Raw genomic sequence first — 13,845 nt, 5'->3', positions numbered from 1 at the left:
ACATGCTCATTGCTTGTGTGGAGTACTTAATATAGATTAGAAGGAGGAACGACTACAGCCACCAATAATTCTTGCCATTTCTGTTTGTGAAGAGCAACAATATTTAAAAAAAAAAAAAAAGACTTAACAAGCCCCACCTATCCTTTAGATTGCTGTTTGCGTAAATCCAATCCATCGGCGGGCGTCTCTGAGGTTTTCTGTATTGATTACACCTCATTAGCCACACGTCTCCGTCCCACCAAGGGTGGACTCTGGGGGTCAATGGACAGCTGAAATGGAGCCAACAGCTCAATAGAATGACCATGGCAATTATGCAAGAGTCTGGGTTACACAAAAGTGGGTTCTCAGCTAGAAGATTTGCAGTAAATGAAGTGTGATCTGTCAGTAATTTAAGCTAAAATGACTGAAATGATCTTGAAAAACTCCATAACTTAGAATTTAACACAAATATCATCTCACAAATATTTCAGAGTACTTAGGGTTTTTTTTTTTTTTTGCTTATCTGACACAACACTGCAATGTGACATAACTTAACCACAGTTGCATGAAGGATCTTTTCTAAAAGATTTTCTCTTGAGAGGCAAGTGCCGGCTAGGCACTATTGAAGTACTGTAATATTGTGTGTCTGTGGGTTGTTTTTTTTTTAAAGTCTGACATGTTTTCTCAGTATTAAATATCCAAAAATGTACTTCAACTCAAAAATTAATCCTTAGAGCTGAGATCATCAGATCATCCTCAGATCTCTTACACTGACAGTCAACACCACGTACGGGCAGACTGTGCTGTTAATAGTATTAAATGATAGTCCTCTTGTTTTTACACATTTTCGCAAATGAAAGTTGTTTTTTTTTTTACATGCACCATGCTCACACAGTGTAATTGTATAATTTTTGTTAATAAAAACATTTTTGAAATAATTTATTTTATTTCTTTATTTAGAGGCTGTAGGCTCCGTGGTGTGGTGGTTTATTTCCTTACGATTTCCTATGTGAAAGTTCCCCAGTTCAAGATTGGTAGGAGACACAAACCAAGTCTTGGAGTGTCACATGACTGGATAAATGGGAAGGTTGTGTCAGGAAGCATATCCAAGCTAAAAATCTAATTTGCACATCCATCCACTATAGTGACTGCCTGAAAGTACTGTTGTGTTTGGAATCTGCACTACTGTAAAAATTTACATTTAAAGTATTTAGCAACCCCTCATTTCTTTATGTATTACTTCTTATGTATTATTTGGAAAATTTGAAATACAGTATACAGGGCAAAATCAGGATTTGTACACTTCTAATGAGTTTGAAAGTCGGTATGACCAAAACAGCCTAAACTCTCTTAAGATTTCTTGTAATTTCTTTAAGAAATCTTCAGGAATAGTTTTCCTGGCTATTCAAAGCGCTTCTTTCTGTTCTCTGTCAAGACGGTCCCCCAATGCTTCAGTAATTTTGAGGTCTGGGCTTCGGAGAGACCATTCCATGAGCTATAGTGTTCCATTGTGTGTTTTTTATCCAGGTATGCTTTCATTGCACTGGCAAAGTGTTTGGGATCATTACCATGATCAAAAATGAAGCTGTTGCCAGTCGGACACTTTCCAGATACAGTGGAACCCGACTTACGAATACCCCATGTCACGAAAAATTCAAGTTACGAAGGCACTGAACGGCAATATTTCTGCCCGTGTTACGGCAAAATGCCCGTGTAACGAAATCCGCTGGCTCTGATTGGCTGAGCCTACAATGCCCACAATGCCTTCCGAATCATGTGACAACCCCTTGGCTTCTGTACTTGCGCTTCGCTGTTCCACTTGAACGACGTATTGTTCTTCTAGTTAGCAATTAGCCTATAGCCTATCGTTCAGCATCGCCTCGTTCAAAAGGCGCGATGGGTGCTTTGATTTACGAAAGACCCTCGGGAACGGATTAATTTCGTAAGTTGGGGTTCCACTGTACTATAACATGAATGTATAAACTTTCCAGGATATAGCATGAATGTACTCTACTACTGAACATATTCTTCTACATTCATGAGTCCATTCATTTTGAGAAGATCCTAAAAACCAATGGCTGGCTAGACCGAAAGCATGACAGAGCCTCACTCGTGTTTTATTTATGTCTGTAGACACTGACTGTTGTGTCTCTTTCCTAACTTTTAAAATTTAAATTCATGCGTAATTCACGTGTAATTTGGCATACCTTGGCCAAACCATACCTGTTTCTCTTAATTAATTCGTCAGCCTTCCACTGAAACCATTTCTGATGAGGTTAATCAATTAAAGGCCCAGGTGCATCTCTCAGATCCAATGTCAGGCCTTTGTTGATTTTTATCTTTGTAACATGGTTTTCAGATTTTGTTTATCTGCAGTAGATATTTGTTTTTTATGCCTTTCACTTCTTTGCCCTCAACTTATTCAGTTTCCTCAGATATTTTAAGGTTACACTGCATACCATGCCAAGATATGTCAGGTTATCAGCTAACAGTTCATTGTGTAAACTTAGTCAGTTTTTATAGATTCAGCTAAAGAAATGGAGGTAAAAATGTGTGTTTTGTATCAGGCAGCCTAAAGACTATTTAAAACCAGGTCTTTGTTAAGTTGTCTGTAATATGCAGACAACACCATTTTTCCCTTAAATTAGACGCCTTTTTATGCTTGAAAAATTTATTGTTCAGTTTAAAGTCACTTAAACAAGGAACAATGGTCAGGTACAAGGATTAGACCGAAAATGAGTGAAAAAGTAGCCAATGTCCAAAGTAAAGCTTTGAAGTCTGAAAAGTCTGAATAATTTGTTTAAGACCTCTTTAAAAAATAAAGCCTGGCTCCTTGGAAGCAAAATATAAGGCACTGAGGGTCTGCTCAACATTTTTGAGGAACACTACTGTGTATTAAAAGGGTAGAAGCTAATGTATTAAGAACTACTATGACAACTTGATAACTAATCAAAATCTTTTTATTTATAACCAAAGATCTGTTCAAAGATAGCTCTTCATTTATGACTATCATGACCTCATTTATTTATAATATTTTCTGTCCTTCTCGACTCAAAAAGATACAAGTGGAAAGGAAGGACAGGTGCCATATTTAATTGTGTTTTGGAAAACAAACGGGGAGCTGTAAAAGACATACAATGGAGTAAGGGTGGGTTTTGATTATCGATTAAAATCGATTCTGGCTTGGATAACGTGATATCGATTCATTAAAATCCTGAATTGATTTTTTTATATAAATTTATTTTGCCCAAAATGCCAGAATCTCAGGTGAAACCTCACAAAATTTTGACAACCACCAAACAGCTAAAACAGTAAATGAGAGCAGGAACACAGATTCTGCACAACGACATAAACACAAAGCGCGGACCCGTGGATCACAATCAGTGAGATGTTGCCTTTCTCACCCTACGGACACGATCGGGTAAAGCTGTTAGTTTGATCTCTGCCCAAACAATATTGACCGAACCGGCAGCAAAAGAAGATCCAAACTACGCTTCACATAAACATCGTCATGGATTCCCTCTGACTTTTGCTTTTTTGCTTCCACCACAATAAAAATCACACTTCATGCACAGCTCTCTCTCGCTCTCTCGCTCTCTTGCTTTCTCTGTATACTTCAAGAACAGTTTCCCATCTAAAAATCTGTTTTCTGCATTATTCGCTTGCTTGTTACGCACAAGTCTACCGTTGTTTACAGCGCTGTCGGCCGCTGTTTTTATTCCCTTTTACTTACTTCCGAAAAGAAAACCTAATTTCTGCCGTTCAATGGGCTACTGACCAAATTTAAACTTTTTAAAATTATGCAAAATGCAAAACGCTTAGCCATGTCTGTACTAAAACCGCTGTCACTTCAGAGGTGATGTTCATATGTTGATTAAAAGTTTTCTTTCGTTTTTGATGTACTGCAGAATATTTTTATAAAATTCCAGGCCAGGAAAATCACCTTCATGTTTATCTTCAGCTACTTTGACACAAAGACATCTGCTGTGATGCTCACACCTTTGATAAAGTCTCGCAAGTGTCAGCTTCCCTTTTATAGATACAAAAATATGTAAATGTACTGATATGAATTATAATATTTCTGACTGTCTAAGGCAAAATTTCCCAGATTCAAACTGAATTGATTGAATCGATTCGGGACCTTGTGAATCGGAATCGAATTGATTCTAGAAATCAGTGACGATACCCAGCCCTACAATGGAGCTCTGCAGTTTCCAAGAGGTTAAAATGAGCACAAGCCTGTGTGTACCAATAGTACTTCTATTGCTGCTCCTGCTGTGGCAGCTGTTGTTTTGTGTCTTTGAGCCTCTCCGCAGTACTCGACCATTATGTTTAGTTTTATCCCAAGGACTTTGTTGTTACCTGGGCCTCAGTTTCTGTTTATCTGGCTCTTTTTCTCTCGTTCTTTCTTCTTCCTATTTTTTCTCTCATGTAATGTCTGTCTCTCTCTTACACTTTCTGTCAGCCCTCAAGCTTCAGTTTTGAGTTTTGATAGCAAAGTTATGAGCCTGTCAAAGTTCTCCCTGGTGACTGAAGTTGGATGTGGGTGTCTTAAAGAGTTCAAAATTGAATAACTTAGAGGTTGTGACATTGCCGATCAACATATTATCTGTAGGGAATTCCACTGGGATGCAGTAAGACAAACTGTATGCTTGGTAGTTTTGCTCTTAAAATGCCGTACATTGTATCAAAGTAAAAATAGAAGTAAGATGGCACATGCAATCCATAGTGTTCGTGCAATATCAGTTGTCTTACTGTAGTGTATTATAGCCATTCAATATATTTTGGATGGTTTTAGCTTTAGTGTCCTTGTTGTAGGTGAAATGCAAAGGCCGCCTCTCTAGGGAGCGATCGCATACTTTCGAAATCCATTTATCGCACCTTCAATTAAAAACAAACCCATAAACTATCAAATTATGGTCTTTGTATTTTGCTCCCTTTTTATGGTTTTATATTATCTCATGCAGCTACGGTTCAGAGGCCGTAGGCCATCAATTGATATTCATTTTCATGTGAAATTTTCTTCTTTAATATCATCTGAGCTAAACCATCTGCATTCCAAGTTGGCAGATGTTTTTCTGAAGGACAAAGTTGCAGCAGTGAAACATGATACGAGATAATTAGTCACTAATTTTTAATATTTCCAGCAGCAATATTTAAAAATTATATTGTACTGGATCCCACAGGGTATTTGGTATTTGGATAATGACACCAGTGACTTTTGACAAGGACACAATACTTCTGACTGGATAATGTTGGACTCAACACCTGAACCTTAACTGAAAAACAACATGAAATAAATTCTGATACACTAAAGAACTCTAATATGTTCAAGTTTCTGGATCTATGAGAAAATCTGACTGTACTACACTGCAGATTCTTTTGGAAAAAGCTGCCTTACGTACTACTGTTGTTTATCTACCATTTTTGTCAGCAAACTGCTCCCACAGTAGGTAGCAGTGATCTTTTATCTCTGGCTATCTTCAACACCCAGGGACTACCTAGTGAGCCACACTGCCTGTGCTAGCTAGAAAACAACCAGAAGCTGCCAACAGCGTTAATCACAGCTTTAATGCTTCCATACTCTGGGATTTGGAGGTGGAGGCTGGTGAGACTGGTTACCTTACCCTTTCCTAACACGCTGAAGCTTCTTTCCACACCATTAGTGCTCTCTGCTGAGCTGTTCTATCCAGGTCTACAACCGTACAAATGTACAGCAGAGCGCTGTGAAGTACCATCTGCTATAAGCGCAACTAACTACAGTAAATGTGAACACATCAGCACATTAGAGCAGCCACACCATGTGAGCATGCAGCCCACCTCTCAACTACATGGTTTTATAGCACTTGGGGGAAAAACACATTAAAAATTCCACAATAAAGAAACACTGGAGGACAAAGAATGTAAGAGTTGGACTGAGGGCTGATTTTACTAAGCTTAATCATGGCTTCTTTCCAACACATTCTGAGGATGTATTAGATCGCTTTCAAGACAGGATTCTCAGGCGATATCAATTTATTAATACAGTGTCATCCTCACTTGCCACCTGCATGAGCATCTGTTGGATAGTTGTTCTTTTAAGACTAGTTCCTACTCCTACAGTAGGCTGCCACTGTTTGTAATGTGCAAAATTTGTATGTATGTGTCTTATTGTGTTTTTGTGTGTGTGTGTGTGTGTGTGTGTGTGTGTGTGTGTGTGTGTGTGTGTGTGTGTGTGTGTGTGTGTTCTTTGCAACTGTCATCCCACCACATTTCTTCTTGCTCAAGCTGCATTGTCTCTACCTACAATCCTTTGGTGCTCTTTTTCTCTTATTCTTATTCTCAATCAGTTAAGGCCCTGATATTGTCAAATTTTCATGGCATAATTTAAAATCTGCTTCTTTCATTTACGGTAACCACTGTCAGAGGTACTCGGATAACAACATGGGAACCTATCGCTAGTTTGATGACTTAGCCTCTGCGGGCAATAACCAATTTTTCTAGCCTTCTGGTATAGTCAGCGGGTACATTGTTTACAAATGGAGACAACCCTAAAAAAGCTGAATAAAAGTGCAATTGCTTATTATATTTTTCACAAAATCGTTGATGATTTGGAAATTATGTTACAGCTCCGCTTTTGTCTATACACTGATTCTTTTAACTACAGCTTATCATGTGCACTGTCAATAGACCTCAGACTGCAAGTGAAGTCTAAACAGAACAGTACACAGGATCTGTCTACACATAATCACATTTTTCACACTTATAAAATCAGCTAACTGTGGGTAAGTTGTCACTAAAAACTACAAATGTCTTAAGAAATATCGATCAGCTCTTAAGTTCTGTTAGACCGTACTGTGGCACAGACAGCACTGGTAAATGTCAGTGCACTTATAAGCTCTGTTTCCAGCTGGAATAGGCAGATATTGTCGGGCAAAAAAGTTTTGAAAAACAGTGCAGTACGAAACTATAAAATAAGCAAAAAAAATCAAATTAATATTAAACAAAAGACACAAATGTCTTCTTTCTACATTTTAGCATTCTTCAGCAAGTGAAAGAGACAGTGTCATAGCCTTAAACTTCATAGTGTTGGCAAAACTTTTATTGTATTACCAGAATTTAGTGAGATTGACAGCTGTAGTGTGAGAATCAGTTATTATATAATCAGTAATTCTGGCTCTTACTCGGCTGAAACAACAAAAAAAGTACATTAACTACTGTCACCCGCGGTTACACAGTTGTATTGCAGCTTTACAAGATCAGTTCGTATACTTTATCACAAATACTAAGGTCACAAAGCTTTCAGGTAATAACTGTATCTGAAAGCATTCAGTAAATAGGATAAAGACAGAAAATATTTCACAGCGTCAATTTGTTCTAACTTTGTACTTACATGGAACGTGTTGTGGCAATGACCCAGGGCTCAGTAAACTATATAATGGTTTACTGTCCAATTCTGAAGGGGGATGGAAGAATCTGGAAGGATGGAGCACCATCGATTGAAATTATGATAAAGCGCTGTCTCTGTAAATCTCTCCTTTTAATATATTTGCAAAGTCAATTCCCAAAAGCAGACTTCAGTGAACAGCGCTCAGCTAAACTTCACGGCACAGTAAACTATATAAAGGCCCATTTTGTATCACTAGCATGATTAGATGACCCATAGGTCTCAGCTGATTCTGTTTACGTGCGCAACTCACCACTTTGAAGTCTTCAGCTGCACATTCCTCCCCTCTATATGAGCAGGAAAGCAGCATGTCCTTAATGTCGTGGCCTGTCCGGTCATAAAATTCACGCATGTTGAAAGGCCGAGGCTTATAGCTGTCAAAGTCCGCTCTCTCCTTTAGGATTTGCAGGACATTTTCCTCCACCAGGTGTGGGTCCCGAATCTCATACCTGGACAGAAAGATTCTACACTTAGTCAACATTGATCACAAAATACACACATGTGCACAACTAACACACAAGTCTAATGTACTTAGGTTTTGCAAATTCAATATCACAAAAAGGATTTTGCCTCATTAAATTAAAAAAAAAGTAACATTTTAGGTTGTTCTTTTTCTCTATAAGAATTCTTTTTTCAAACTGCTTACCTTGAGCTTACAAAATCCACTTTGTCAGATTGTAATATTAAACATCCTGTTATTCCTTATTTTCTCACTCAAAGTATTAAATGCAGTTAAGGTTGTTAAAGAAGCAAGACACAACCTTAGTTGTACCTCTGTCACATCTAAAAAGATGGATTTTAAGAATTTTGCAGGTACACACGTTTTTCTGGCAGAAGAAACATTAATAACACAGATGCAGCAACAAGTGGATATCTACCGTTCACCTTAAAAAAAGGTGTACATACATGTCAGCATCATCAGAAGAGCAGCTAGAAAGCTCTCACAATATCATCTTAGTTTTATGAAACTGACAGCTTAACTGTGGCATACCAGTCTCCATGGAGTGCAGGAAAGCAGCTCATTATTTACAGGATGGGAATATTTCATTTCAGACAATTACTTTAATCGGTCTGTTAAACAATTAGGGTTATATGTGGTGGCAGAGCGATCATGTAGAAAACAATGTTCAGAATGCTGCTTTCAGGCTGATGATCCTCCACACCTACTATTTAGTGTAAATAAATAAATCTTCATCTGCTGCAATTTTTTTCAAAGTGAAAAATGGATCAATTTTACCATGTTCCACCTCTCATTTCCCCTGCAAACAAATAAGAAAAAACATGACAAAGAAGCAGTAATTTGCGTGCATCAATGCACACAGAAATGAAACAGAAGAAAAACACTGTGGAAATCATTTATGCTATGCCTTAATTTGACAGCTACCATCAACCTCTAGTGCCTGCTCACAGTCATTCACTGATACAACGTAACCTCAATTAAACAGTATGGCCCCGCGCAGCGAAAAAGTGGCCCATTGATGACCCCTGTTGAGCAATGGGCCATCAGTGGTACAAGCATCCAAATTATAGAGCGCTAAAATTAAGCACTACTGACAGCCACTTGTGAGATCATTGTTGTAGGACACTGAGAGTGAAGAGGACAGCTTCTGTTTTTTCAAAATTGAATTACTGCAAAATACTAAGGTAGAGTCCTGAATTCATATGTGATGTTGAGCAGAAGCAGTAATATCATGACCAGGTTCATATATTGTTTTATTGTAAGAATTTTGGACAACTCGTTTTGCACTAGCAAACATGAATAAGTTTATCCCCAAGCTGAAGAAGTGAAAACCAGAGACGGAGAAAGACAAAGGCATACCCTTCTCTTCCTGTGCCTGACAGTAAATCTGTGAATGACTTTGTGGACACTGACGACAGAGTTGTTTGTCATGAGCATGGGCACTATTTCAAACCATAATTGGTGGTAAAGCTTAATGGATTTTTTAAAAATTCCACAAGGTCAAGCTTTGTCTATGATAATGAACAAGATTTTGTCGCTTGATGATGGGAATAACATAAGCTGATCCATGAATAAAAAAATGAAATGTTACATTACTTCTTTGGGAGCACTGCGTTAATATTCAGCTGGAGATGTATTTTTGATTTATGCCCAAACCAAATGTAATATGTTTCACTGTTGCTACAGTGCTTTTTCCTGGTAGAGACTAAATGAAAAAGATTTTCACAACATGAGGTGGTATGCGCTGTAATTTAAAATGAGGGTTGTTCTCCTGCTCATAACACCGAACAGAGACGGTCATGCTTCGTGTTGAATGGAGTTCACAGCGCTTTGACAGACAATATCGGGACTATTATTCTGCTCAAGATTTAAAATGAATGCCAAGTGATACAGTTTTAAAATTCAACATCGGAACATCAGAGATCTTTTTTAACATTAACAAATCAACCAGGATTAACTCTAGCTGATTATAACTTCTTCTTTTTTATCGCTACAGTTTAAATTTTCAACGAGAATAGCAGCTGCTGGTTGCTATTTATCTTTTAAATCAGAGTTTTTTCCACAATTTGAATAAAAAGCAGTAACTGGTATGACACAACAGCCAAAAAACAAGACAGTTAAGCACTATCTTTGATACAGATTATAAATTAAAGATAGTGGATCTATGTGGTACTTATTTTCTAGTATAGTTCACTTTTCATTAATTTACTACAGGCCAAAAGAGTGTTGCGTACAATTAAACGGTTATACTGTAAGTAATAAGGGGTGTTAGAGAAAAACATGTTCATATCATTTCAGAGTGAAGCTAATGCATAATTTTTTTTTTCCAGAAATAAGTTATTCAAACAATAAAAGGATAAAATTGAAAACCAGAGGATTAGTGATGTAGTAGCTCATCTGGCTCCTGATTCTTCACAGTTTACGGGTTACTGCTTTTTGAAAAGTACTGAAACTGAAAGAAAGTGATACATTTTTATACTGTTTCTTTTTAAGAAGGAGCCCTTCTTGGTTTCAAAATGTTTGATGTGTTCTTTGGAAGGCATATAATGAACTCCAAGGTGCATCCTGGAGCATATTGCCACACTGCAATTTTTCAAAATAAGGAAACATGTTTACCTAAATGTTAAAAAGCGAAGCAGTCCAAAGAGAAAAGAAGCATGACTGCTCAAGCAAAAAAGAGCAGGAAAATTTCACGACTGAGAAACCCCCAGAAACAATAGTAGTGGAGGAGGAAACCAGGAAAACCACACTTTTCCCAAATGTTAACACAATACTCTGGCTACAGTAATCAAGGCTTTGAATGCCGTTTCCTGTACGGCATCAAAGTTGTCATTAAAAAAGAATAATAGAGCAAAAGTAAGAGAAGGAGGTAGAGAACAATGAAAACCTGCTATATAAAGTCAAGATGAGAAACTTGCTAAAAGAATTGGACAAACTGTGGTGGTTACTCCAAGAAATAAGTGTCACCTAGTAAGGATACAAACCTTTCTCTGTGAATGTGGTTTTAATATTTTCAGTATTTAAAATGGAAGTATGATTACTACTGTCTATGTATTACTTGTTTCAGACGTGAGTTTAAAATTAGAGGACAGAGTGGTACTAATATCATAAATATCTGTCAGTGGAGCCATTTACAAATTGTCATGTTTTTAGTAATGTTGGTCCCTAAAAGCACTCTGACAATCACAACTCCAGTACTCTTGCCCACATGGGAACTACATCACAACACTGTCACACTCTATTCTAACAAGAAGCTAGCCTGTTGTGGTACATTCTGGACTTAATTGAATTGTATCCTGAGCCACTGTTTTATAAGAAACACAAAGCTGCCAGGAGAGCACTTAAGACGCTGCGCTCACATCCCCGAGTCAGGAGGCTTTAGTTGAAGCGCATACAATCACAATAATATGGGTAGATTTTTAATATTGCCCTGCCACTGCTCCCTAAAGCAATCACTGCAAACTCTCTACGTATGGGAGGGGGAGACTAAATTGGATTATGGGCCACAAGCACTTTAATTTTCTTGTGGGGACTAAAACGAATGAAGGACCATCTGCAACACTTTGCCACCTCATGAGAAGAGAGAGCAAATATAAGCAGCCACTGATTTTAAGAGTGGACTTTCACAGTAAGACTGTGGTCACAAGGCGGTACTCTCTCTCTTTCTCACACGCACACAAACAAAAGCAAAAGCACTACATTTGCTTTGATGTTAATACCTCGGGCTGTGTGACACAACAATGAACACATCTTGACATAATCTCAGGTAATTATCCAATTAGCGCTAATTGAACTCATACACTAACAAGGATTGGATTGTTTGTGCAGTGCCCTTGAAAATGAATATGTGCCATGTTTCCTGGTGGCTGAGTTTGGATAATCATATCTTCATGATGGTGCACCTGCGATTCAGTTATTCTTCCAATTTGGCCAAGGTCACAGAAATGCAAACAAAGGATGCCACGAGGCACAGAAAACCCAAACAAATATCTATTGTATTGATGAGAAATACACAAACAAGCCAAAGACGAAAATATGGTAAAAACATGCAAAAATTTCTGTGTCTCCACAGTTGTAATATTCTCTGCGGTAAACAGCCACAGTACACTATAAATGCAAATGAACCCAGATTTGAAAAATCAGCTTTTTCCGGTCGATGACCTGGCCTCCCAGTGTCCCCATCCGTGCACTTTTTTTACACCACTTAAATCTGTAATACGGCCATGATCTTGCTGAGACAGATAAGGCAGTCAAAGTTATGGAGCATTACATTTCACATGTAGCTCGTGGGAATTGAGAGCATGTTTGCAAGCTCAGGAAACATGTTTAATCTCGGGCTCTGTGTAAGCAGAAGACGTGCTTCTCTGGTTTTCGTGAGCTGATCTAACACTTCTTGGCAGCACAAACCACATAACCAACACCTCTTTGAAATGACCTTTCTTTTGCTAATTATCATTTAATTGCCTTTGCAACATAATAAAAATAAAACTGAGCAATTTACTTCTAATGTTCTGCACGGCTAACTGTAACTCCAACCTGAGAAAATACAATACGAAAGTGATTTATTTATTTATTTATTTTTTGGTGGGTGGCTGCTTGGAAACTGCTGGAGTCGAGTAAGTTAAGGTGAAATTTCTAGCAGCTCAGCTTCAAACTTCAGTGTCTAAGAAAGCCTGGCATCACTGCAAGGGTAGATATTGCCTACTCCTTCTTCCTGAGACAGTGATAGACACCGACCCACAAACACAGCATTTTGTTTGTATTCTGTCATTTTCTGTCCAAACCTACCACCTGTCTGGTGGTATCAGAAGGCTTACCACTGAAAAATCTTCTGTTCAATCAATGTTTAGTGTAAAATCTGTGCGTCCAAGATGTTCCTAATTTATTTGTTTTCCTCCACATTCTTTAGCACTCTAACCACTTTGAAACCTGATTTAAAAATCATTTTAAAAACTGTCCCCTGTCCTCATTTAAAAAAAAAAAGAAAAGTAAAATGAATGCCGTTCCTACCCCAACCCTGATCCCAGGCCAAGCTAACTGAGAGGGCAAGGAAAAGGGAGAGGGAGATGACAGTGTTAATCAGTGGCACAACTCTGTAGCTTAACAAACAGCACTAATTACACGGGGATAAAGACTTGTTCATCACACAGCTTACGAGACACAAGTTAATTGCCTCTCCTTGTAGTCCCCTCCCTCCATCAAAAGTCAACTCATCCCAAAGTCACTTGGAGCAAGTAAGGTTGCTTTAATGTTCTGCTTCCTATATCTTCTTTTATTTTTTTTAGGTGCACCTTTTTAAAGAAAATCTGGCTACACCTGCAATAACAAATCAGAGAGATGGAAACCTGCACTGATATCCTAATGGTCTACTATTCCAGCTGACACTACAAACAACCCGGAAACAAATCTCGGAATCTATACCATACAAAGCATGCAAAATACATCCGCAAGACAGTGAATCTATTGGCATCCTGTAAAGTTATAACCCAAATATGGATGTATATATGAGGGTCACAGAAAAATGATATCCAGTATGAAAACAGAGAATTTGATTTATGTCATTCCAGCATGTACAGCATGCACAGTTGTACGCGTTGCCTCAGGCTGCAACACTTTGTGAATCAATAAGCTAAAAATAAAATTAAAAATGAATTCAAGATGATATTGAGACATGTTTGTGTGTATTACATATTTTATGTTTGCGTAAGTGCAGTAAACAATGTCTATGCATCTGTGTGTCCATGTGTGCATGTGTGTCCATCTGTTTTTCCGAAAGACTAAATGATCAAAGCACAGCAGAAAGCAACAAGTGTAAAGGGAGGGGATGGCAGTTGTGAATCATGCACGTCTCTCAACACTTTGTCAGCGGGGGTTTAAAAATCTTCTCCTCTACTTATCCAATATTTATATTAGCATGTTTATATTTGCCTTTATTAAACACTTAGAAACAGCTTATCTATTATCTGTTACTTGGAGGATT

General features: G+C 37.9%; 1 protein-coding gene across 1 annotated transcript in view; it reads right to left on the bottom strand.

Annotated features, from left to right (window-relative positions):
- The window catches only part of asic1b (acid-sensing (proton-gated) ion channel 1b), a 182,981-nt gene that overhangs the window by 166,762 nt on the left and 2,374 nt on the right, over window positions 1-13,845 (bottom strand). Inside the window, exon 2 of the mRNA XM_082534774.1 lies at window positions 7,659-7,854. Within this exon, the coding sequence (XP_082390900.1) occupies window positions 7,659-7,854 (196 nt within the window). The remainder of the gene's footprint in view (window positions 1-7,658; window positions 7,855-13,845) is intronic.

This window comes from Aulonocara stuartgranti, assembly GCF_965226115.1.
Source record: "Aulonocara stuartgranti genome assembly, chromosome: 5".
NCBI classification, from domain to species: domain Eukaryota; kingdom Metazoa; phylum Chordata; class Actinopteri; order Cichliformes; family Cichlidae; genus Aulonocara; species Aulonocara stuartgranti.
Note: the sequence above shows the minus strand (reverse complement) of the source record. Positions and strands in the feature narration are given on the sequence as shown.